We start from the raw sequence: 26,801 nt of genomic DNA on the forward strand, positions 1-26,801 counted from the left end.
AAGTTTAAAAAGCTTTCGTATAGAGGAATAAGGCTTCTGTATAATCTATATTTTTGGCCTCTCTCATTTCTTTATCATGAATCCACATTTTCCCTTCTGTGTCTACACATTTTCACCTTTTCCCACTCTTGCGGTGAAATCACTGAGTATTAGAATATATTTTGATTTGATTTTGAGGGGAATGAAGGTTTCTTATCAATGTCTTCATAGAATTTATCTCTGTTTGCCTTGATTTCCTCCTCTATAAAAAGGGAATGGTAAGAGCACCTACCTCCCAGGGTTATTGTAAGGATCAAATGAGATGATTTTGTAAAGCATTCCATAAACCTAAAAGTGCTATGGGAATGCTAGTTATTATCATTAAGTTCAATGGCTATTGGAGTTATGAAACTAGGATTCAAATCCCAACTTCAATGGATATTGGGTATTTTTAAAGGTTTCTACACATCTAATGAATTATTGTCATAGGTACTGATAAACTCATAAAAGTAAATAAAATGGTGATGGGTATGAAAGACAGTAGTGATATTATTGAGATAATTGGATAACTTTTTAAAATTTTAATTATCATATATTATTGTCTTTAGTTTTGCTTTTCTGATTAAATTTCTGTAAACTAGGAATTATTTTCTCTTGACTTCCATAGTCCTCTTCCATAGACTTATAACCCTCAGGTTGTAAATTTCTCCTAGTCTCATGCTTCTCGAGTTGCATTGAATAAGAAGGTTCTAGCTGAGGCAAGGACCTTGTTTATAGTTTTCCATTTAGCGTTCCTTTGGAGTATAAAAAAGCCTCTTCTCCAGAGAGCCTCTGCTCTTGTGATAATCATCCCAATTGCTGCCAGAATTCCCAACTCAATTATTGCCCATAAAATCTTCATAATCTAATAATCAAGAATTTGAGGTATAGAGTACATGCCCACTTGGTCTACTAATTCAAGATCTGAACTTTTATCTATAATTACAAATCTCATATAAATCTTTTTTTCCCCCTTTACTCTGATTGTTCTGATCACTTAGGGTGCTAAACTAATACAAGTGACAATTTCATTTAGAAAACTTATTTGGAAAGTTGCTTTAGCTCCTATGTTGGATTGCTAGAAGTATAACTGCATTTTTCCATCCTGTGTTCTCCAAGGAATAGGTATGAGCCTTCTTCATTCCTTTAGTATAGGGAATTCCTGGCTTAGGAAACTCTCTCTACCAATGCAAGTTAACACCTCTTCTGCAACTTAAGAGTCTCAGAGGGTTTCTTAGAACATTAGAAGAAAATGACTTGGCCAGAGTCACAGAACTAGTAGGTTTTGGTGTGACTTGAACTCAGCTCTTTTTGGTTGCTGGAAAGTAGCTTTCCAAAGGCCAAATAAGGTTAAGCATTGGATAAAAAGACTGTCACTGTAGAATATAAATATGGATTATAAAGTCAGCTAAGATATGAACTCCATCTCAACTGCCCTTTAAGAGATGAGTTGCTGAAGCTATTTCCTCATTAAGCAAAAAAAAAAAAAAAAAAAAAAAAAGCTCACTGGTTACTGAAAACTCTGTATCTACCACATCACACTGCCTCTTCCCACTCTCCAAAAATTCTATACTTTGTTCCTAAAGCAAATCCTTCTCCATTTCTGTCCATAGAACATCAGCATGAATAATTGCCTGGGTTTGATATCCTTGGCACATATTATAAGATATTTTGGCAAAGATATCTTCCTCATGGAGGAACTGGTCTTCTCAAATCAATAGACACACAAGAAACAATTGCAAAGATTTATTTAGCGGCATTTTGTGCTTGGCACTTAGAAACAGAATTCCGTGCATAGGGCAAATTTTTATACACCTTTTTCTTCATACATATTTTACATACCCTTTTTATTGCCCCTTTTTAATATTCATAATATTGAATTCCCCACTAGGCACATAAATACATATATCTACAACACCTCAAAACCAAAATCTTAATAATATCTGTATTCTGTTACTTGGGATAATTGCAGTTCCACACCACTTAAATGCTTAGTTTATACCAAGCTGCAACATTTTTTTTAATTGTTAAAGGCTATGGGGAGGGGAAAGGTAGAGGAAAGAAATTTTAAAAACTTCAAAACGCAACCATCTATTTGTTTAAAACTGTGCTCTAAGGGAAGAGGCAAGATGAGTTTCTCTGAAATTCTGTGCTCTGAATTTCTGTGAAACTTTACAAATTTTCTATGGCCACTCTGGCATGCAAGACACTAAATTCAGGTCAGCTGCCTTGGTTCACTTGTAGCTGACCAAGTCTCTCTTCATTGCCCCTGATTTCAACAAAATTGGCCTGAATTATCAAATTGCTTTCCCATACTCCAAATCCCATTCTCTTTCCCCTTCCCATACTAAATAGGATGCATATTTTGGACAGTCAAACTTCCTCAGGATGGTGCACCTCTGGATTCTGGAAGAATACCATTGATAGGACCTGTGGGGTTAAGATGCAGCCCTTATCTGATCTCTCCCATTTGGCCCCCAGAATTGTAGTGTTCCAAAGAGGTCTTTTCTTCAATTAAATCATGGTGGGTTTTTTTGCATCCTATTTGGGGAAATAAAAGCATCTTCTTTGGTGAATTAAATTTCCACCACCTCTCACACATCCTCCTTCCCTTTTTCTTTTTTACTTTTTTTTTCTTTCTTTCTCTCTTTCCTTCTCTCTCTTTCTTTTTTTCTTCCTTTCTTTCTTTTTCTTTTTCTCTTTTCATTCATTTCACTCTCTCCTATCACATCAACAGCACCACTGAATCTTCAGGACAATAGCCAATCAGCCCGAGGGAGCCAAAGTCAGGAGAGCACTTTCCTTCAAGAAGTAAAGTCCAGTTGTGGCTCTGAGGTCCATCTACCTCCCCTTCATGAGGAGTAGTTTCAGGAGGTCTGGTTCACTCCAGAAACAGGTGGGGTTCTGGGAAGTAAGGGTCAAAGGTAGCCTTTCCAGGCCATGTAGCATTATAGAAGACCAGTCCTTGGTGAAGTACCCACTCTGGGCCTCTCTTCATGAAGAGCTCACCCTAGTTAAAAGTGAGTATTGTATGTATGTGTGTTTGTATGTGTGTTTATATATATATATATGTATATATTCATGTATAAGTATGTATGTATATATATATATATATGCATGTTTCTTTGGCTGCTACACTCTAGCCTCTCTTTTATATTAATATAAAATGATTGTCCCATATTTCCTAAGGTCACTTAGGGTTAGAGGTTAGACATTGTATAACAAGGCTAAGTCTTTGGATATTGTGAGCACAGGCCAGGAAGTCAGATGTTAAGTTCCATCCTATGAGAGCTTGGGAGCATCTCTTTGTTATTGGGGTTATTCCCACCCCTCTCCCTTCAGAAGAAAAATATATATGCAATTCCACTGTTCATTAAAAGGCTTTGAGCTCCTGACAATGAGGATGCCTTTATGGAAACAGTGGAGGATCGTTGGTGTTGAGAGATCAGGCTCCCCATTAAACCATATGCACAGACATCTGGGAGGAGGAAGAACCGGGAACGGACCCATATTGCCGGCTGTCACAGGTGTTGGCCGTCTGCTGATTGGCTGAAGAGGGGCTGATCATATGCATGCCATGTTCCATCCCTGTGGGCAGATACTGCCTCTCACCAAAGGCCCCATTGGAGGGAGATGAACAGAGTAAAGTGCTTTGGGAGGTGGTCAGTTTCTCTGGGCTTGCAGCTAGTCTGGGGGAGGTGGGGAAGTTGTACCCATAAAGGTTGTAAGGGTTATGAAGGGAGAAGGCATTGTAGGAGCTCTGCTGCATGTGGCTGCCACCAAACACATGAGGGGAAGAAGAGCTAGAGGCAGGATTGCCTGCCTGCATGACATATTGAAACTGGGAGGCAGGGAAGGAGCCCAGCTGGCTCCCATAGGCTTCCATCTTGCCATTGCTGGGCAATGAAGGAGGCGTCGGTATTCCTGAGATCAGGGATGGAGTCCTCTGAGGCATGAAGGTTTCTGAGGACTGGCTGGCTGAGGCCGTACCACTCTGCAGCCGGTTGTAGCTGCTGTCACTCAAGCCTGGGTAGCTCTGCAAAGCAGCCATGTTGCTCCTGGCACAGGGTGGGTAGTCGGAGAGGTTCAGGTTGCACAGCTGGCTCTCCCGACAGCCCACGTTGAAAGTATTGGGGGCCAGGTGAAAGGTGGGAGGAGAACAAGATGGAGACAAGAGATGAGAAGAAGCAGAAGGGGATGGAGTTCCTGTGCTGGAGGTGGTTGGGGAGGTGCCTGTGCTGCCCCCTGAAAAACAGAATGAGATACAGACATCATTTCATTGCGGGGTGGGCATGTCTCTGTAATAAACCAAAAAGACTTAAAACAGTAACAACTATTCCCATTTCTAGAGTGCTTTGCTCACATGAGGAACCTAAGTTCTGCCTTTAACAGATTAGGAAACTGACATTCAAAGAGTTGAATTAAAGAAAAAAAAAGGCATATCGATAAAAATAGTCATTATAGCACTTTTATGGGAGCAAAGTAAACAAAGTGATTGCCTTCAATTGGGCAATGGCTGAACAAATTGAGGTACATAGATAAAATAGAATAGGATTCTAGTACAAGAAATGATAAATGTGAAGGAATAGATCTTAGACTTTTGATTTCACTGGTAAAGGCAACCCCCCACCCCTCCAGATGATCCTTTAAATTGACAAGCAATTCAGTGTAGATGTATAATGGTGTGAAGAAGTGTGAGGGTGGAAAGCTAAGAATTTTAACTGTCTTTCACATAGAGCATTCCCTGCAGCAAATTCCCTTGCCCAAGATTGCTGACCTTCCGGGCAGGGTTTGGACTTTCCCAGAATTGCCAAGACCTATATTTCCCAAAGGGGGTATCTTGGAACCCTCTGGGGTCAACCTTAACTTGAGTTAGAATTCCCAGAATCAGAATTCCTACAGGAGAGGGGAGAGAGAAGGGATGAATGAGAAATAGAATGGAACAAGAGTAAATAATAGAGAAAATGAGCAGGGATCAAGGAAAAATTGTTAAAGAAAGTATTGAGAAACCAAAAATTTAGTACTTCAGATCAAATTATAAGTAAAATACCAAAATGTACTCCAACAAGTAAATAGCGTAAGAAAAATTTTGATAAACAACAATTTAAAATATATTTAAATGATATGGAACATTTTTCCCAATAGAACTGTGTGAGTCCTTTGAGGGCAGAGATTTTCTTTTGCCTTTTTTTTTATAGCCCCAGCTTAGCTCAGTGTCTGGCACAAAATAGGTACTTTTTGGAGATCCCTAGAAAAGCCCTACCTCCATTATTTTTAAATCTCCCATTTGCTGGTTTCTATTTATCATTTCAGGATAAAGCTTTTATTGCCATCACTTCTGAAAGGGTTCAAAATGTAAATGACCCTCAGGGATTTCACATATTAATTGAAATACACAGTAGAATGGAAATGACTGATATTAAGTCATTTCCTAAAATTAGATTTTTACTTGGGGGAGGAGACTGGGAGAGAAGCCACTTTGGCACCTGAGATAGTAAGGGGGTTCAGAAAGGGATCTGTCTCACTTTGTGGCTTGGACAGTTTTGAATAGGGTCAGCTCTGCTTACAGCATCTTAAATGAAATCCAGCAACTCCTTCCCAGCCTGTGTTGGGGACAGGCCCCTTTTGAAATACTTTTTTTCTCTATTTTCCATATATTCCCATGAAAAGGAAGCTATGCTGAATTTTGTGAGCTTAGGTAAAATAAGTGATGTGACATGGAATGGAGAAATTTGACTCCAGCTGTAGAAAGATTCGTATTTTACAAGGATATTTATCTAGTCTCCTCTCTTTCTGAGTATTGTCCTGCTCTCCATGGGCTGGTATTTACACAGTCCCAGAGGGGACCACCTGTTCAGCACACTGTACTGTCCTGTTACAAATATGCTCCATCATCCTCAGGCCTTTGGTCTACAGCAGGAAGCATGATGTGGAACAGAAAATTTTTTACAACTTTGAAATGGTTTTCTTGGATGGCTCACAGTAGAGCGAATGGTACTGATTTAAAGTCCTAGTCTGTTACACTAAGATGGAAGGCGGAGGGGCTTGAGGTATTAACAAGTTTCAGTGCTCTCTGCAGACCAGATGAGAAGCTTACATTAAAAATTCTGGGATTTTAAATAGCACTGCCTTGAAATGAGTCCTCATGGCCCCTGGTTCTGCAAGCGGAGGTATGAAATACTGGAAATAGATCAGCAAAAGTTGGATGTGAGCAAAAATGTCCAGAAAAGTTTAGGTTGCTTCCATACATTTTGCTTCTTATCATGATTTTTCCAAATGCTCAGAGGAAACATTAGTTATTTCTCTCTGTTCACATTGAGGGCTGAACTTGTCAAGCCTTTGTTTTTTAAGATAGAAACCAAGGTAACAAGAAATCAATATCATTTTAAATTCTCAAAACACATCAAACATAAAGTAAATTAGGATAGTGGATTAACAAAAAAAGGTGTTTTCCAAAACAAAAATAATTGAAGAGGAAAAAGGTGGTGCATTGTAGTGGATAAAGAGTTGACCTTGTAGTCAGGAAGATCTGGATCTCATTCCTACTAGTGACAAAGCGATAGTGTGACTCTGGCCAACTTATTTAACCTCTCAATACTTCCAGTCAATTGGTAAGGCTTGTTTGTCCTTCATTCTTGAAGAGGACCATGACATCAGGGAGGCAATGCCAATAATTTTCTCAGAGTTTTTAACATGTGTTGGGAATAATAATAATGAGCAACATTTACGTAGCTTTGTGCTAAGTACTTTACAGTTATTATCTCATTTTCTCCTCAGAAGAATGCTGTTATTATTGCTTCCATTTTACAAATAAGGAAACTAAGACAGAGACTTGCCCAGAATCACCCAGCTCAGTGCCTAAGGCTGGATTTGAACTCAGGTTTTCAAACCCATCTCTTTATACACTGAACCACTCAGTTACCTCATAATAGTAGATGGCATTTATCACTTAAAGCTCCTTATGCCAGAGATGACAAAGACAAATAGAAAGGAGGAACCATGACTACATACATATAGAATCCTATGGACACATATTGGCTTAGTTTAAAAATGTATTATTATTTATGTTTTATTGTATTTTTTATCTATTTTGGTAATTATTTCCCAATTGGTTTGACAACACTTGGATGTGTTCTGTGTGTTCGACATTTCTGCTCTATTCCAAAGAATCTGCAGATTTCATTTTATGAAAAAGTGGGGGATGGGAGAACAGCCCATTCTCCCTTTTTAACTTTCAACACATGTGCTGTCCTGCATGGGTAGAAGCTGAAGGTCTCTACCTGAGGGTAACTTAAACCAGCATGGGCTGGAAAGCTTCCCTGAACTCAGCATAAAAGGAGACAGAAGGAAAAAATGGAGAGATTGGCCTCTAGAGCTAGTCTTCCTGTTTCCCAGTTTTCCTGAATGAATTCTTCCCCATTTCAGTATGGCCTCAGTTTCCTAACCACCTCCCACAAGAGAAGCAGAAAGCACATTACAGGTCTTTCTGACTCCATATTCCATATTCTGGCCATATAGTTCTTCAAGTTTTACATCATTTATTTTATCTTCTATTCCCCACACCAACTCTGTGAGGGAAAGAATTTGGATGTTAATTTCTCGAGTTTAAAGGACAAGAATTGTTGGAAGAGAAATTTAGAAGAGCTCAGATGGTCACTGTCTTTTCTCTGCCATCTTGGGTTCCCATTTTATAGATGAAGAAACTGAGTCTGATTAAGGTTGTGTAATTTGTCCGGGACAGGTACCTAATAAGCAAGTGAGGCAACATTGGCAAAATTCAAACCCAGAGCACCCTGACAACCAAATCTATTACACTACCCAGTAGGGAACATTACCCTAGTTTATATACCCAAAATCTAAAGTATCAATGAAACTACTCAGGGAACTCCCCCAAAAGAATTGCTGTAAGTCCCGAATTGCCTCATAATAGCCTTGTGGATCATTCTCTCTCCTAGCCACTCTCAAAGAAGGCTCTCTAGCCTCAGTTCCTTCTTCTGTAAAAGGAAGAAGTTGGATTAGGCAATCTCAAAAGTCCTTTCAGCTTTCTGGTGATCCTAAGCATGATATAAGAATAATAAGCATATTGATTTCTAAGTACACCTCTCTGACTTCTTTTCTCCATCCCCAGAGATTGTAATTTACTTTGGAAAGGGGAAAGGCAGAGAGAAGATCAGGATATCCTGGAAATTCCACTCCCAGTAGATTAGAATCCCCAGGAACCCCCAAACCACCACCTAATCCCCTTGCTAGCTTCCCTTAATCTTATTTCAGCAGCATGCTAAAGTGAGATGAACATTAAAATTCATGTGTAGTATTAACTTGCTCATATATTCAGGGCTAACAGCCAATATAATCAAAAGAAGTACATTTATAATGGTGATCTTGTAAGAAGACAGTAATCCAGAATAATACAAGCATCTCATGAAGACAAGCTAAATGTGTCTGTGAAAACCCTAAATGCCAAACCTGCTGACTTTTGCATCTTTAAATTGATAGCTTCCAGATTGCATTATGGAAGTTTTCACATAAAGTTTCCTTTTGTTTTTTTTTCAATTTTCAGATTGAAAAACAGCAAGGAATGGGGGGGTAGAGGAGGGGGACTCCATCTGGGCTGGTAAGAAATAAATTTCCATGTAATTACTTGATTCCATGAGCCAGATACTCCTCTTGTATAACTTGATGGCATCTGTCCCTGAGGAGTGCTGACTCACTGGATGTCCTTGAGAAGCCCTTCATGGGAGTTTATTTAAACAGGTAAAAAGTAAAAAGTACTCTGTGTTCTAAAAATGTGTTGATTCATTCATTCATTCATTCTCTAAAGGTCAACTTGAAACAACTCAGTTGAATGAAGAAAAGATGAATGAAGAGAAGTTGAACATATCAATGTCTTCAAATATTTAAAAGACTCTCATGAGAAAGAGAAATTAAATTTGTTTTGATTGGGCCCAGAAGACACAACCAGGAAAAATTGTTGGAATATGCAGAAAGAAAAATTTCAAGAAAATTCCCTGATAGTTAAGGTTATCTAAAAATGGAATGTATTCCTCAGGAGAGAGTGAGTTCCCCATCAAGGAGGTCTTCAAGCCAAAGATGGATGATCTTTCATGAAAGATGTTTTCGATGAAATTCCTACATCAGACAAGATGGGTTTTGGAGTTCCTTCCAACTCTGAAATAATATTATTCTCTGAGTTACTAAGTGCCTATTATTCCCATGTAGTTATGGAGGGAGAAAACAATTCCAAAAAATATTAATAAGTATAATTCTATGTTGTCCAACCAAGAAATCCTATATTTCTCATAAAATAAAATGTGAAATGCTATACTGCTGATGGGAATTGTGTAGTTTCATGCTTCAGAAAACTAACTATAAGAACTCTTTCCTATTAAATTCAAGCATTTAAATGTTTCAGGTCCCTTAAAAAAAAAAACTTAAATTTATGAGAGTAATACTTAAGTACATCTAGATTAGCTATATTATAGATGGCCTCATTCCCTGCCTATTTATACAGTCTGGAGACCTTCTCCCACTGCCACCAGCTGGTCCTTCTCCATCTACTGCATTTCTCCCTATTTTGTTTCTTTCATTCTTTAATTCCCATCTGTTAACTTGTAAAATCACCGCTTTTTCTACTATGGGTTTTATTGTTCCATTGTCATGCTCTAATATTTGCAGTTATCTAACTGAGTAGAAGGAAGAGGAGAAAAAAGAAATGAATTTTAATGTCTATTTTTGAGACTTTCTCCAAATCCTTGATCAATAGCAACCAAGTTAACTACTACCACCACCACCCCATATATATTTTCATTCTTTAGGATAAATGCATTTGTCAATCAAAAAATTTGTGTGTTATAGAAAGTCATGACATAAAGATAGAGAATAAAAGGTTTTGCTCTGTTTGGGTTTTTGGTTTCTTTTCTTTTCTTTTTCTTTTTTTTTTGACAATTATATGAGAAGGCATTGATACACCATAGACTTAGATTATTAAAGAAGACCGAGGTATTACAGAACTTCTGTGCAAACTAAATCAGTGAAACTAGAATTGAAAGGAGAGGGGAGAATCCTTAATATCAGTGGTAAAAGTCTGACCTCTAAAAGTCTATAAGGAATTGCTGTAAGCTTGTCAGTCTTTAAAAGAACTTGTCAAAGAATAAGACCAAATGTTTTTAGAAGAAAAAAATGCAGCTATCAACAACCATCTTAAAATTTTATTCAAATAATCAGAGAGATGAGAATCAAAATAACTGGCATGCTACTTCACACCCATAAAATATCAAGTTGCCAAAGATGGAATAATTCAGTGGTGAACTGTAGGAAAAGAGTAAACTAATTCTCTGTTGGCAAAGCATTGAATTGGTCCTAACAATCCTGGCAAACAATTTGAAATTATGCAAGAAAATATGCTAAGTTGTACATATCCTGTGACCCAACAATCCCACTACTGGGTTTTATGCTTTGGGGAAGTTAATTACAGCAAGAAAAAAGACCCATATGCACAAAACTATTCATAACAGCATTATTTTAATAACAAAAAGCTGGAAACAAAATATGTTTTCAATGATTTGGGAATGGATGAACAAATTGTGACATATGAATGTAATGGAATAATGAGAATGCCAGATATGAAGATATTAGAGAAACATAAAAATGTATGAAAAGATGCAGGATGAATATAGTTTAAAAAAAAACTAATCTCCACAATGACTATAACACTGTAAATAAATTAAAAACCAAAAGGCAACAAAACTCAGGCCAAACGATAGGTGATGTAGGTCTCAAATTATTAATCCTTAAAACATATATTGCTTCTATTAACAACTAGTAAACAACAAAAAAGGAAAAAATATGCTATCCACTGAAATTACCTCATAATTTGATTTTGCTTATCTGTGGGAAGTTTGAGTATTTGCTGGGTAGTGTCTGTTATATTAAAATAAATATATCCATAAAAAATTTTTTTAAAGAAAACTTTGCTTATCTGACGGTATTACTATTATCTCCAGACTTCACCACCATTTCTTTACTGTTACCCTTCCTACTCTGGAGAAAACTCTATCCCAAGGTCCCAGTCTCCAAATTGGTGACTCCCTTGCCCAGATTACCATACCTACTTCATTCCTGGCTCCACTCATTTTCTGTACTTCTTTGTCAGCCACTTTGCCCCCCTTTTCCAAACACTCCATTAAAATGTAAGCCCTTGAAGATAAGGACTGGGGGTGCTGGGAAGTGGGATAGATAATACATGTAAAGCACTTTGTAAATCTTAAAGCACTATAAATCCCATCATCATCATCATTACCATCATCATATTACCAGACCTCCAGTCTGGTGATTATTTCATTTCCTAAGCCTTTTACTGCATTCTTTCTAAACTCAAGAAATGTTTATAGAGCAATAGAGGAGGTATGCTGGTAAACGTTTAACAATCTCTGGGGGAGGAAGGGGAACACATACATTTAAGGTTAATCTGCATTATTAACACTTCCTTAAATTGAGACAATCAACAAAACAATAAATCAAGCCCTTATTTGTAGCATGCACTATTTCCAAGGGTTAAATACTTATACTGAAAATTTAACAATTGACTCTCCTCTGGTTTGCACATCCCTGGTAGGGAGAGGACTGACATATTAGTGTCCACAGTAGTTAGTATAGTATCTGGGAGATAGTTAAGTTCTTAATACTTTATCTATCAATAGATATTAGTGACTGAAAGGAAGTCACTTAGAGTATAAGCAGAGAAAGAATTAAGCAAAGTACATGAATTCAGTTTCAATTCACCAAACAGGTTGGCCAGTGCGAATTGTTTGGAAGTCAGAAAAGGTCTCCTATTGATTAGTGATGTCCAAAATTGGAGTGGGCTGCCTCCAGAGTTGGAAAGGGGATACCTGTTTAGATATGGGTTAGAACAGATTCGGGGATCTCTGCCATCTTTGAGCCTGCCATTTTTCTTACAAACTCTCTTATTATCTGATCTCTTTTTCCAGTACCCCTACACTACTGTAGATTTAAGGAACATCAGTTCAATACACACACACACACACACACACACACACACACACACACACACACACATACACACACAAGACTTGTAACATATTCCAATTTACAAGGCACTGGAATTAAACTTTATTTTACATTATCTGTACTAATGATCTTATCAATTAGTAAAGAGTTTACTGAATAGTTTTTTTGTTTCTCCTAAATGATAGAACACCTATTTTTTCCTCATAATAGACCTAAGGCATGAGGGAAATTTGCTGTCTTAAGCAGGTAGGTATTGGAGTAACAGAATAAAAGAACATTTGACCTGGAGTCAAATCTAATCTCAGTTACTTCTACAGGGACTTGGGCAGGTACTCAATTAACTTCTGTTTGCCTCAGTTCCCTTATCTATAAAATGAGGATAATAATTTCATCTACCTCTCAGAGTTGTTGTGAGGGTCAAATAAAGTAATAGTTGTCTCTTGTGAACCCCCAAAGCACTAAGTAAAGCTATTATTGTTACTCTTCTTTTTTTTATTTAAAAAAAAAAACTAATGCAAAGAAAGACTAATCAACTCATCTCCATTTAAACAGTGACTGAAGTAAGATAAATGCAGGTATCCTATCCATTAATCCATATAATTTATTTCAGGCTATATCATATTGTATATCAATTACTAAAGCTTCTGTTTTCATGGAGGAGCATGTCTTCTCTTTCTGCTGATAATTTATAGAAGTGAGTTACTAAAATGAAACATTCTGTCAACTTTTAAAAGAGAACAAATGTATAATCATCTCTTAGCTTTTAAGCTCAAAACTAAGCAATGATTGATTTTTAAAATTCCTCCATTTATTTGAAAAATATCTACTTGATTCCTTAATTGCAAACTATTAATGATAATTTTCATTTCAATCAACAATGAATCAGAGAGCATTTGGCACTTGTATGTACATATCTGGATTTCCCAGGCTGAATAACTCTAGTTTCTTTTAGAATATAGTCCTACTGTCACCAAAATACTTAGGGTCATTGAATCTTAAGCACCTAGGATCATTCCTGTCACCAGTGTCAGATGATAGAAGAGCCTAAGAATTTTTGGCCATCTGTTGTCAATGAGACTGAACCTGAAAATCAAAATGGTCCTCAGGCTTTCTGTAGCTCTGTACTAACTAAATAATTCAACAGATTCTTGTTCTTTTTTTTCTTAACTCATCCTCTTAATATACATATTTCATAATTTCAACCTCCTTCTGCATTCCCTTGATAATAAGTGCTTTTCTCCATTCCTGCTTTCATAAGAAAAACTGACCCTACCTTAACTTAGAAAGAAAGGTAGAACTATTCTCTTTAACACTAGAATATGAGGCTGTGTCTACACTATGGTAGCATCTGGATTAAAAACAAAAAAATGCCTTATTTTCCCCCCTGAGGCATTTCCAAATGTTGAGATAATTGGTGTCAGTTAGGCAAAACATCTGGGTAGCTGAATATTTCCATCTTTATCCAAATGTCCATTATTATATAGACACAACTTAATATTCTTTCCTCTACTAAGAAGAAACTGTTAAGCAACCAATTTGCCACTGATGTTTCCAGTAGAAAACCACTCCTCTCTGCTTCTGGAGAGACACAGAACAATTTCATACAGAAAAGCAGAGTTTCTTTCCTCTCTTTTATGAGTGACATTGCCTACAGTTACTGGAACCCTTAGGCTTTAGGGAAAAGGGAGGAGATTGTTGCTGATTTTACGTCCTTTGTTAAAGTCAAGGAACTAAGCCACAGAGTTTTTAATCATGAGAATCTGGATCAAGTTCAGTCTGAAGTTCAAAAATATATTCCAATTAAACTATTTAATAGATTCTTGGCTTTTCCTATTGCTCCATCCCATTACCATGTGTATTCAATAATCCCAGGTTCTTTTTGTTCCCCTGGTAATAAGTAGATTTCAGTGATGACATCATGCTCTAAGAGTTTAGTTTCTTTCAAACCAATATGTTTTCTAAGTGTCTGTAATAAACCTGAATATTCATAGACTTGAGTGAGTCATTTAGCTTTACCATAAGTATGAAGACTACACAGGAGAGATGGAAAGGTGAATGGTAAAGGTAATCAGGTTGGAACATGTTACCAGTAATAATTTATACTCAAAAAATGCAGGAAAAGGAATCACCAAGGATAATTAATAATGAAAAAAAGATGAACCCAATAAGCAAGAATGGACAACTTTGATACTACATGAGTACCCCTGAGGTGCTAAAATTAACAGAGGAAGACTTCTGACACATTGAGTAAATCCTTTATGAGCAGAAAGAAATGGATAAGAATTGATTGAGAACTTGTAAAGAAGTTGAAATCTGCCTTGGAGGAATGTCTATACTAAGAAGGTCATAAATCTATCTAAATCTCTCATTTGGTTGTATATCATAAGTACTCCATTAGCTCATGGATTTAAGAGTTCCATCCCCATTAGTCATTTTATGCTCATTTATATGGTAGTGGAATACAAGACTTGAGAAAGATAGTGTGGAGGGGTGGGGAGGGAGGAATGGAAATGACTAAACCAGCTGAAATCACTGAATATTGTTTCCCAAAGCTAAGATATTTCTGCCTTGCACTGAAAGCAATATACCTGCTAAAAATCCTGATGCAAATTGCTACTTCTGCTCTAACTTAGAAAACAACCCTACAGTATAAGAGAAAATAAGTTCACAGTCACTTTTCAAAAGCTGAAAAAAAAGTAACCTGACTTGTAGAAAAACAAATCAATCCTATAAATGTAGACTACCTCTCAGTTCTATGTGGGTTAATCAGAAAACAGACATAAAAGTGGGCAACCAGAGCTAGATTTGATGAATGAATTTACCATTCTAAATAACTGTCATCAAAGATCAGAGTGGGCAGAAAACCTTGAGGATTTTATCAATTGCCACCATTTTGATCAGCGGCAGTAATCAAATAGGATGAGATGCTCCCAATGCAATCAAATCAATATCCTTTACTACTCTTGAACTCTCATTTCTCTTCCTTTTTCAGTTTTTCTCAAGAAAGAATAGTCATTATTTCTGAATTTTTAAAATTTTATTAATTCTGAGAATTAATTGTGTTAATTCTGATAAGTGGTCAAAAGACTTCATCAAACTGCCAAGATACAAAAGACAGTTAAGAATTTTTAGACTGGGACATTGTCAACTATGGTAAGCAGTTATATGCTGATAAATGTTTAACAACCAACTCTCCAGAAAAAAACAAAAAAGCATTGTACACACATTTAAGTTTAATTCACATTACTGACATTTTCTCTAACACTTTAAGTCTAGGTAATCAACAAAACAATAAATCAAGCAATGAAAGCTTTGGCTGATTTCTGAGGTACAAATACTCATACTGAAAATTTTAACATTTGACTTTATTGAGTCTGTTTGAGCTGACTCCAGCATACTCCTGATAGTTGGTAACCTTTTAGGATTGCTATCTCATGAGTCTCAAAGAAACTTTTATTTTGATATTATGAGGTTGAGTGAATGGTGATTCCAGAGATGCTTGATGCTGATTAGAGGCAGGCCCTGGCTTAAGAATAAAGGAAAATGGGCACACAAAATCTAGTTTACCAATCCTGGCCTATAATCTAGACCAGAGGTATCAAGCACTCAGCCCACAGCCTGAAATACTACTGAGTAGGGCCCAAATCACATTAAAACATAATTGGAAAATATTTAACAAAGATAAATTAAAATACAATAATATATAGATTATTCAATCATGTCTGATTCTTTGTGACCGCATTTGAGGTTGTCCCAGCAGAGATACTGAAGTAGTTTGCCATTTCCTTCTCCAACTCATTTTACAAATGAGAAAATTGAGGCAAACAGGGTTAAGTGACTTGTCTAGGATCACACAGCTAGTACGTGTCTAAGGCTAGATTTGAACTCAGGAGGATGAGTTTTTCTTGACTCCCAACTCAGGATTGTAGGCACTATGCTGTCACCTAATTGTCCCAAAATATAAATAGCATTACATTTTTGGAAGGTCATCTGATTTTATTTTTTTAATTAAGTTTTTTTTTTAATTTTCAAAATATATGCATGGCTAATTTTCACCTTTGCATGTTCCAAATTTTTCCCTCCTTTCTGCTCCTCCCCTCGCCTAGATGGCAAGTAATCCAATATATGTTAAACATGTGCAATTCTTCTATACGTATTTCCACAAATATGATAGCATTACAATTTAAAGGTACATCATTATATAGCTCCCAGAGATCCTGACGTACAGAGTAATGGCTCCCACATTTTTTTAGTTTGACTCTAGATGATAGAATATATGAGTTGGAAAAAGAAGGGCAAGAAAATCCTGTTTGAAAGGAAAACAAGGAGAGCACATAGGCCCGATACATTTGAGGTTTCACTTGAAATATATGCAGCCTATTTTCAGACAGTTCTTTTGGAGGCTCTCCCTGTCTTTCTTTGAGAACAATTTTGTTCCAAATAAAACATAAGGTAAAAAGCAAGAAAGGTAGGGAGTCTCAGTGGGCTAAAAGAGTAGACCTAGAGATAAAGAGTCAACATTTTCCTCCCATAGGCACTGAGAGACCTTAAATAAATGTTTATACCCATCTCTCTGTTCCCCAAGACCTTTATCTATAAAAATACTATAATGATAGTGGAGATAATATTGTAGAAAAATCTATAAATTACCAGTGTTCTGTTGAATGTTTGGGAAGAAAAGGAAGAAAATATGAAGTAACTATCATTCCATATTGGAGATACTGAGGTAACTTCTGAAGGCTCAGAATAAATGCTACCTAGGAGAATCAGACCTAAGGGGTTGTTCCCATCCCCCATCAGCCAAGTGATGACGTTCCAGTTATTTATGTGGTTCCCAGGTTCTCTTCATTTCAGAGCCGTCGGCACAATCCCATGACTCAACTGGAGGCCAGATGTCCCAACTCAAATTTTGTGCCTTGTCCCTTCCCTGCCCCCATCCTGTCCCTAGCCAGTGACCATTATCCAGTGGCTTACCTTGCTGTTTCTGCATGGTGGTGAAATCCTCAAAGGTAAGTGTGCGCACAGGTGGTCTCCAGAAAGCATATGTTTCCATAATAGCCTCCAGTCCAGTCCTAGGGAACAAGAAGAAAGCCAGGTGAAGAAGACATAAATAAAGCCAAGAAATGCATTGAGTTCGACAGAAAGGACAGGCCTAACTTCTCTCACCTGGCAAATGGCAGGGCATTTCTCACTGTTAAGAGATCACCTCCACCAGAGTAAATTAACCTAGAAGTACAATGTGCTGATGTTGTCAGCTTACAGAAATAAAAAAGGAATTTTTCCCAGTTTGAGTCCATCTATAAACCAATCCAAGACCCTGACTCTATTTCATTTTGACTTTCTTACAAGACATATCACCAGCTAGATAAGAAAGCAAGAAAGCATTAAATATCTTGGTCTTTATCTTGCTTCTAAATCTTCTAGTGACATTGAGGGTAATAGTGAATAAATATTATTGAATAAATGCCTAATCTTCTCTTTACTTCCATTTGAAATCCAAAAATAGTAAGAGCTTTCTTCTTCCTGCCTTAATGTCTACCAATTCTGTATGACTGTCCCAGAGGGCAAAGCAGTGGTCTTTGGAACATCAATGACTTTAAAGACTTAATAGAGGAACAAATCAGGCAATATGGATTTCAGGCACAGGAGCCCCAGAAATGGTAGCATTCTCCAGATGACTAATTCTGCTTACAGTATAGCCCTCATAGCCAACATTGGGGGAAGCCACGGCTCTGGAGAAGGGTCCAAACATCTCTAACAACGGCCACCCACAGAACATGCAAATCAGTCTAATAAAGATGCTACCTTGTAAGGGTAGACAGGATTCAGCATGTACAGAAAGCTCAAATTACCACCAACCCCTTGACCATCATTTCCTCTCATATCCTAATGGAAATAACCCAAGCCCCCGAACCCAAGAATCTTGGGAATAGCAATGTTTCCAGCCAACCCCTGTAAAGATGCACTAGGCAATTGCTTCTGAAGATATTCAGCCACAGCTTCTGAAGATCCACAAATAAAAGGTCTTGCTACCCAAGTTCCTTATGGCAAAGATCATTAGCCATCAATTGATTCATAATCAGAAAGTAAAAAAACATCACTGTTTCTTTTTTACAGCTTTTCCACTGTACTCTAAGGACCATGAGTCTTTTCCATCAGAATTGCATCTAAAATCTTCCATTTGGGCTGCTTCCTCCATTAGTCAATTACTCAGTAGATGACTATTTTTTAAGTGGCCACTATGTGCCAGATACTGTGCTAAGCACTGGAAATATAAGAAAGGTAAAAAACAAACAAACAAACAAAAAAAAAAAAAACAGTCTCTGTCCTCAAAGTAATCATAGTCACGTGAGGAAGATAACATACAAACAACTTAGAATGCAAACAGGACACGGGATAAGTGGGAAAGAGTCAACAAAAGAAAAACAGTAGAATTAAGTAAGGCAAAAAAAGTTCTTGACAAGAGACTTCTCTGACTTCTAAAGATTCAGAACACCTTTAGGGCAGTTCTTTTTAGACAATTTGCTTCTAGATCTGGCTAAAATGAGAATCTTTCCAGTTTAGAGGGGAGGGGAGAGCATGTATGCTTATCTCTCTAAAACACATTTGAAAAATACTTTAATTCAGAAGTAATTAGATTTTCTAACAGGCAGTCTTTTGCCGAAGCTTTCCCTCTTAAAAAGGAGATTTGGAATTAGAGAGGCAAGTTAAGTCTGGAGCAAAGTCTCTGGATTGGAGTCTTATCTGATTCTTAGATAAGGACTTTCGTTTTGTTTTTTTTTTCTTTTTTTTCTTTTTTTCCTAATCTTTGTTATCTCCCCAATAGCTAGCATAAAATAATCATTTCATGGGCATCTGGATGGTACAGTTGTACTGGTGTCAGGAAGGCTTATCTTCATCTATTCAAACCTAGCCTTAGACATTTATTAGCTGTGTGGCCCTGGCAAGTCACTTAATCCTGTTTGCCTCAGTTTTTCCATCTGTGAAGTGAGCTAGAGAAGGAAATGGCAAACCATTTTAGTATGTTTGCCAAGAAAGCACCAAATGGGATCAGGAAAAGGTGAACATGACTGTAAAAACAAAGGCACTTCATATCTGTTTGTTTTCATTGTATATGTCTGTATTTGTTTACATGTCATATTTATGTCATAACAAAAGTTTTGGGTTTTGCCATTTTAATATCCCCAATGTTTAGCACAATTACTGGCACATTACGTATATTTAATTAATATTTGTTGATTAAGCAAAAGAAGTTCATAGAGCATACAGTGCTATTCTATGAACTAGTTGAGGGTGACTGTGATTCCCTTTCCTGAAACAAAAAAGGTTTCTCTTCCCTTCTGAGATGGGATCTACACTGTTTGATCTCAGAGTACTCCATCTTCTCCAAATAGTTCATTTCCAGGCATCCTAGTATAATGGAAAGAGTTTTGGTCTTGGAAACAACAGGACCCTAACTCTGATACTAACTCACTCTATGAATATTGACAAGTCACTTCATCTCTCTGAGCCTCAATTTCTTCATCTGCAAAATGGACATACGAATATCTGTATGTACTTTTACAAGATTGTCTGAGAATCAAATGAGTTGAGTTGTACAAAGCAGTCTGTAAAAGTGTAATGGATAGGGTAGCTATTGTTATTATTCCAATTGTATTTAGCCCTGTGTTGAATATGAGAGCAAAGCTAGAAGTTATAAGTGCTAGTTAGTATCTTTTCCGTGAAAGGGGCTTCTTTTCACTTTCCTTGGGTTTCTAACATGCTAATTGTTTTTTGTGTTAGAAAATGTTTTCATTATACAGCTAATTTGCTTTATCAGTTAACTTTCTAATATCATCCCTGGCATCTAGAAAGCTTTAAATATACAAGGGCTGACAAATCCAACCTTTATTTTAAGAAAAGGTTCTGAGGGGAAGGTATTGCCTAGTGTTTATTAGCTGTTAATCTGTTAAAGTCCAAACAGAAGACCTTTTCCCATAATCAACCCACATTAACGCTGAATATATCACGTACAACAATTTGATAGAGAGAGTGAGAGGTCATAAGCAAGACCCAGTGGACAGAAAGGCATAGAAGATTTAGACCTAGTCCCTCAGAAACTAATTTTGGATCTTGGATTGAGCACCATAACAATAGCTTGTGATTCTCTTTGAAGGCATTAAAGAGTCATTGCAAATAGTAGGAATTTCATCTAGACTGCCTCCATCTCCATTCTTCTTTAACTACACACACACACACACACACACACACACACACAAACACACACACACACACACACACACTCACACACACTCAAGCAATTGGTCATGTCCAAAATGTAAGTTTTGGTCAAAAGATGGATAATATTGTTCATCATCGGTCCTCTGGAATAATGGTGGTGGCGGTGGTGGTAGTAGTGGTTGTAGTAGTGGTGGAAATGTGTGTGTGTGTGTGTGTGTGTGTGTGTATCAAGAAGTTTTTTTAACTGACTTAAATTTTAATTTAATTAAAAAAATAAGATAAAATGAAACAATTGAACACAAATAATCCTAAACCATACCAATGAGAGTGGTAAGACATGAGAGTTGGGATATTTGTCTTTTTTCCACAATCCAAATAAGGAAGACTGTAAGAAGATCTTATATTTTACATGGACAAAAATAGAGTAGCATCATAGCAGGATGAATAGAGAACTGGTCTCACAATAAAAAATAACTGGGTTCAAGGCAGCTATATGATGCAGTAGATAGAACATCAGCCCTGAAGTCAGAAGGACCTGAGTTCAAACATGGCCTCAGATACTTAGCACTTCCTAGATGTGCAAACCTGGGCAAATCACTTAAGCCCAATTGCCTCAGCAAAAATAATAATAATAATAATAATAATAATAATAATAATAATAATAATAATAATAATAATAATAACTGAATTCAAGCCCCATCTCTGACATTTTGGCTGAGTGACTCCTGATGCCACTCATCAGTATATCAGGCAACACTTTAAGGGTCTAAGTTACAGAGGAAGCACTGGGTAGAAAATTCTTTAGTGGGGACTCTCTATATTGATAAATCTCATAAAATGACCAGGGCAGCTAGATGGTGAAGTAGATATAAATAGATAGCCCTGAAGTCAGGAGGACCTAAGTTTAAATCTTCCCTCAGACATTTAACACTTCCTAGGTGTGACATTGGGTAAGTCACTTAATCCCAATTGCCTTAGCAAATATATACATATATATAATGTATATAAAATACATATATATGTATATATAAAATATTGACCTATGTTCCCTTAGGCAAGTCATGACTTCCTAGGTCCTCAGTTTCCTCATCTGTAAAATGAGGGGACTAGAATAAAGGGTCTCTGAAGTTCTTTAGCATTCTAAATCTAAGAACAATACATCTAAGGATAATGAATTTGAATCCTATCCTATAGCAGACAAGACATTTCTGGTAAGTGCTCTAACAAATATATTTAAATAACTAATTCTGTAGACAAAAAATAATCATTCAGCCCAGACTCAAAATGTAGCCAAAAGATGGAATTGGCAAATTACAGTTTGGAATTAGAAAGAGAACTTGGAGATTATGTAGTCTGCACTCCCACAAATTGTAGGAATCTCCTCTGCAGCATTTCTCACAGATAGTATTCCAAAACAGTGCTTCCTGCACCATGGGATAGCTCTGACTCTTAGAAAGCTCTTGTTGTTGTTAAGCCAAAATCTCTCTATTTATTCTTTCCCCTTATTCAAAGCAATATTATGTTGGAAAAAAGAGTTCATATAATGACTCTGAAGCAACTTTGAAAATCATTTCACTCCTTTTGAGCCTCAGTTTCCATATCAATAAAATAGGAGTTATAGCACTTGAACTTCCTATCTCACCAGTTATTAAGGGGAAAGCTCTTCATAAACCTTAAAATGCAACACAACATAAATTAAAATTTTTTATTTTATTATGGATCACTGATTTTATTTCTGCTTCTAGAAAGGTCTCTCCCCAAGTCTCTTTATATAACAGCTCTTTGGATATTTGAAAATTACTATCATGTACATTTCTTCTTGCTCTTTTCTTCTCCAAGTAGAGATTCCTTCAACAATGCTGTGTGGTTTTCAAATATTTCCTTATTCTGACCTCTCTCTAGTTATTGAATATTATTTAAAAATGTGCCACATCCAGAACTGTATGCAATATTCCCTAGTCTGACCCAAGGAGGATATAGTTGGATCTTTATCTCCAATGACAATAATAGTTTACTATTCTCCTAAAATAAAGTTCACCCATTTTCAGATTAAAATAAACAACTAATCCAATTACAAGTTGATGGGAAATATGAGAAATGACAGGATATGCATTGACCTTAAAGGCGATTGTTAAGTACCCACTAAGTGCTAGGGACTATGCCAATTTTGCCAAACTACTTTAAAAATAAAGCAAAAACATCATCATTAAGGAGCTTTCAATCTAAATTCTGCTTAGAGTTTAAATAAAAAGAATCTTTACTGGATAGAAAGGATTGTGTTTAGCTTCTTTGTAATGATAGTCTTTCGGGTATCAATGAGTCCTCCCAACTAGTACTCCACATAAAGCTCTGTATATAGAAGAAAATCAAATTACTACAATTAAATGAATGACTGGTGAATATTCTACCCTCAGATTACTACTGCATGTTTGCTGATGGTCAGTAGTGTGAGAGAAAACCAAATAGAATTCTAAAAATATGGCAAGAGAACTGCTACTTAGAAGGTGGGAAATCAGTATTACCTCTATCTGTCATCTTTCTACTTACCATAAAACATTAAGGCACCTTTCCCATTGCCATTTGGGAAAAATAGGAAGAGTAATATATCCTCAAACCCCTGAAGGATATTCCTAGTAAACTTCTCTAGTCAAAAGAAATATTCTTGAGGTAAAAAAAAGCTCAACCTGGAAATACCAGATTTGATCACAGCTATAGTTTTCTAATCCAATAATCTGTCTCTGAGAGCAATAGCACAGGAATTTGTGAAAGAACACGATTGCTCAAAAACTTTGTGGATGTAATTGCTCCCAACTCTACCTTTAATCTGCTCATGGACCTATCTACTCCAAGTCCTTTTTAAGCTCGTTTATATTTTTCTACAGTGTCATAGCTTTGATGTATGTATCACATGTTTGTTTACTCATCAGCTTCTTAAACTATGGTTTAAGATCCCATATAGGCTCTCATAACTGAATGTGGGTGTCATGAAATTATGGTTTATTATCATGTTTGATTTGCATACCTATTTTATATCCTTACATACCTGGGGGTGCAGAAAAATTTCTTAAATGAAACGGTATCATGAGTAGAAAAAGTTTAAGAAGGTCTAGTTCATTCCATAGTGTCTGTTTGTCCCAAAAGTACTTCTTTCTGAATTCAGGCAGACTTCCCTAGTTTTAACTGCCCAGATCCAGAGACATCTTTTCTGTATTCATTCTATCTACATCACTCATGCTTTCATAAACTTCAAAAATATATCCTCAGTCTTTGCTTCTCCTAACTGGATGGAAACTAGTATAGAATCAAGACAGCAGGGGATTAGAAAAAAAGAACCCACAAACTTTTACCAGGGACATGGGAATTGTTTTTTTCCATCTGAACCCCTCTTTTTTGATTCAGGGGTACTTATGAGTTTCAGACTCTTTTAGTGTTTGCTCTTTTGTCTATGAGCATGTGTATCTTCAACAAAGGTGCATCATCCACTGCCATCTTTGCTCTTTCTGACCTTGACCTTTCTCTTAGAAGTCATTGCTACCTCTGCCTTAATACACTCAGTTACTTTGAATAGCTCTTCCAGGGCAGAGTCTATATTCTGGCTTTTTGACTAGCTCCTCAATACACCTACTCTTAGCTCTATAAAGTTTTAGTGCAGAATCATATGTAAAGTGATTCAATTGTCTAAAAAGCGAAAGGGGGTGGGGGGAGAAGCCCTTTAAGCTGTCCCAGGTATCTGTGTGCCACTAACACTTTCCACATGCTGAACTGCTCTGGGCCTGTTAAATGCTATCAGTGAAGATTCTATGGAGGAAGACAGTCAAATTGGCAAGTGTCTCCCTTCTCCCATCTCCCTTTTACTTCCCCCTCCTTGAATCAGTGATAAAAAAAAAAAAAAAAACATCAGTTCAATTCCTCCTTAATCAACATTGCTTCTCTGCTTAGTATTCCGGTTCTCTTCACTATGGGTTCTCCAAAATACTCCTGGCTAGGCAAAGTAGAAACTTCTTAGCATATGGGAAGGGAGGGAGAAAGAATAAAAAGAGACAAGGGGCCCCTCATTTGCAAACTGGTAATGCCTCAGAATCAACTATTTTGGGAAAACAGCCAGCCTATAAGGGACTGCCTTCCAACCAACTCATTCCAAAAGAATGGTGGGGGCATCCCTTTGGTGTTCAGTAAAACGTTCAATAACTAGAACAATATTCATAATCCCACCAGGCATCACATTAACGTGCAACTTCTGCTTTCAATTTGGTTCAGGAATGGGGATTGCCTTAATTCTTTTCTTTTTCATTCTATTTACTCTCTCTTTCCTATTTACCACTCAAATACCTGATTTCATAATTCTACACTCGTTCTTTCCTCTCCTCCTCAGTCAATTTCCTGATGCCATGGGTGATATAGGGAGCTTAAGCTAGGGAGAGACAAGGCCATTTTTCATTCCACAAGAAGAGAGCTCAAATGGGAGATAACTTGAGAAAGCCCTTTACTCTCAGCAACTCCTTCTTTTTCACTGGATCAGGGTTTGGCTTCTTCATTCAGACTGCTGAGACTGTCTTGTCATCTTGGGGATATTCTAAGGAACCACAAACTGACAAGAGGCCCACAACCTAGCTGAGAAGAATGATGGTATAATACTTTCCACATGGCCACAAAGGCAGCCCTGGAGATGGCTTTTATGTAACAGAACCGCTGGTATCCAATAGACCAATGAAGTCAAGAGTTCAAGATGTCCCTAGCCCGAAGAAAAGGAACTACAATGGACCAATTTCTGACACTCGTAATATAAGAAAGTACTCTTACTTCCTTGCAGTCCAACTCATTGCCACTCCTCTGGATCTGGATTAAATGTTAAGGAAACAATATATTACCTAGATCTGATCCTCAAATTCTCTCCTCAGAGAACAAAAAACATGTCCCTCAAGCCACAGTGGGCCTCATTATCACAGGCTCCAATATGTTAGCCATTACAAAGACATCACCCTGTTAGATGACACCATCACTGGTCAAGAGCCATAGATAATAAAATGATTGCCAACTTTTTCTGGCACTATAACATGAACAAAAGGACAATAGTGGAAAAAAGCTCATGACAGGGTAGGGAGAACAAATAACAAGAGAAAAAAAATTAACATACTCTGAAAGACCATAAGCCAGAAAAAAAATGATAAATGATTATAAATTAAATGGATAGAAGATATTTGACTGGATGTTGCTAGGAGTCTATTTAGGTCTGGTTACCTATTACTGTATCTATAACCATGATTGAGAAAGAAAGCAAGAAGAACATTGATTGAATCCACAGATTGGCCCAAGGAGCAGACCCTATCCATGCCAGTCACAACAGAAAAATCATTCAAAATCCAAAGAGGCTGGAAATGTTGCAAGGAAAGAATAGAAAGAAGTTCAACGTGGAAAAACATAACTAATGCCTCCTGGGAGAATAAATGAAAATATAGATACTCACTGGGAGGGAGACACTTGGAAAAGCACAGTGGTTGAAAGAGAGTTTATGATTGGCCAACTGGATCTCAGCTTGCAAAATGAGTCAACCAGCATGTGAGCAATGGTTTTCAAGAGGGAATGTGACCTAGTGTTAGGCAAACCGGGCCCCAATTCAGAGACTTAAGTTCTTTTCTTATTCTCGTCACTGAATATTTATGCAAATTGGAAAATTTTCTCAGCCTCGGTATTACCTTTTTCATTATCTATAAAATGGGGAAAATATTTCTTAAACTCATGAGCCTCTGAAGGAGGTGAATGTTAATGGATCACTTAATCAGTTCCCAATCGCAGTCCATTCTACCTCCATAATATCCCCAGCAAGCAATTCCTCTTCTCCATTCACACAGTAACTTCTCATCTCAGACCTCATCACTTCTCATCTATAGAATTGTCATAACTGGCTGTCCTACCTCCACTCCCTCCCATTGACAATAAGGAGAAACAGTGATACATGACACAAGGAGACCTGGGTTTGGCCCCAGGAGGCAAATCCCAGCCTCATCACTTGCTAGTGATGTAATCTCACATAAATCATTTGGACTCTGAGCCTCAATTTCTCCATCTATGAAGTGAAATGTTCTGTAAAATGTAAAATGCTTTTGAACCGTGAAATGCAATATAAATGTGTTTGTTAATATCTATTCTGATCATCCAGCTCCCCAGGAAAAAAGGTGACACAAATACGAAATCAATAAGGATGATGTTTCTGTGGATTTGTTGTAGTTCAGTCATGTCTGATTCTCCATGAATCCATTTTGAAGTTTTATTGGCAAAGATACTAGAGTGATTTGCAATTTCCTTTTCCAACTCATTTTACAATTAATGAAATGGGACAAATAGGGTTAAATGACTTGCCCAGGAGCAAGCTTACAGTTTACAGATGAGTATTCCTGATTCCAAACTCAATGTTCTATCCACCATGCAACCTAGCTGTCCAACTCAGGGCCACCTTCTCCAGAAAACTATATTTGATGGTTTCCATCTAAAAGTTTTGGTTCATTCCCCAAATGTCTCCTTGGCCCCTAATTACATTT

General features: G+C 37.1%; 1 protein-coding gene across 1 annotated transcript in view; it reads right to left on the reverse strand.

Moving 5' to 3' along the window:
- Positions 1 to 1,749: 1,749 nt before the first annotated feature.
- The window catches only part of TBX15 (T-box transcription factor 15), a 138,173-nt gene continuing 113,121 nt past the window's right edge, over positions 1,750 to 26,801 (reverse strand). The window contains exons 7-8 of the mRNA XM_074263231.1: positions 17,020 to 17,117; positions 1,750 to 4,263 (exon numbers count right to left, since the gene is read on the reverse strand). Coding sequence (XP_074119332.1) covers positions 3,476 to 4,263; positions 17,020 to 17,117 — 886 coding nt within the window. The 3' untranslated portion in view covers positions 1,750 to 3,475. The remainder of the gene's footprint in view (positions 4,264 to 17,019; positions 17,118 to 26,801) is intronic.

The sequence above is a fragment of the Sminthopsis crassicaudata genome, chromosome 4 (assembly GCF_048593235.1).
Source record: "Sminthopsis crassicaudata isolate SCR6 chromosome 4, ASM4859323v1, whole genome shotgun sequence".
In the NCBI taxonomy this organism is placed as follows: Eukaryota; Metazoa; Chordata; class Mammalia; order Dasyuromorphia; family Dasyuridae; genus Sminthopsis; species Sminthopsis crassicaudata.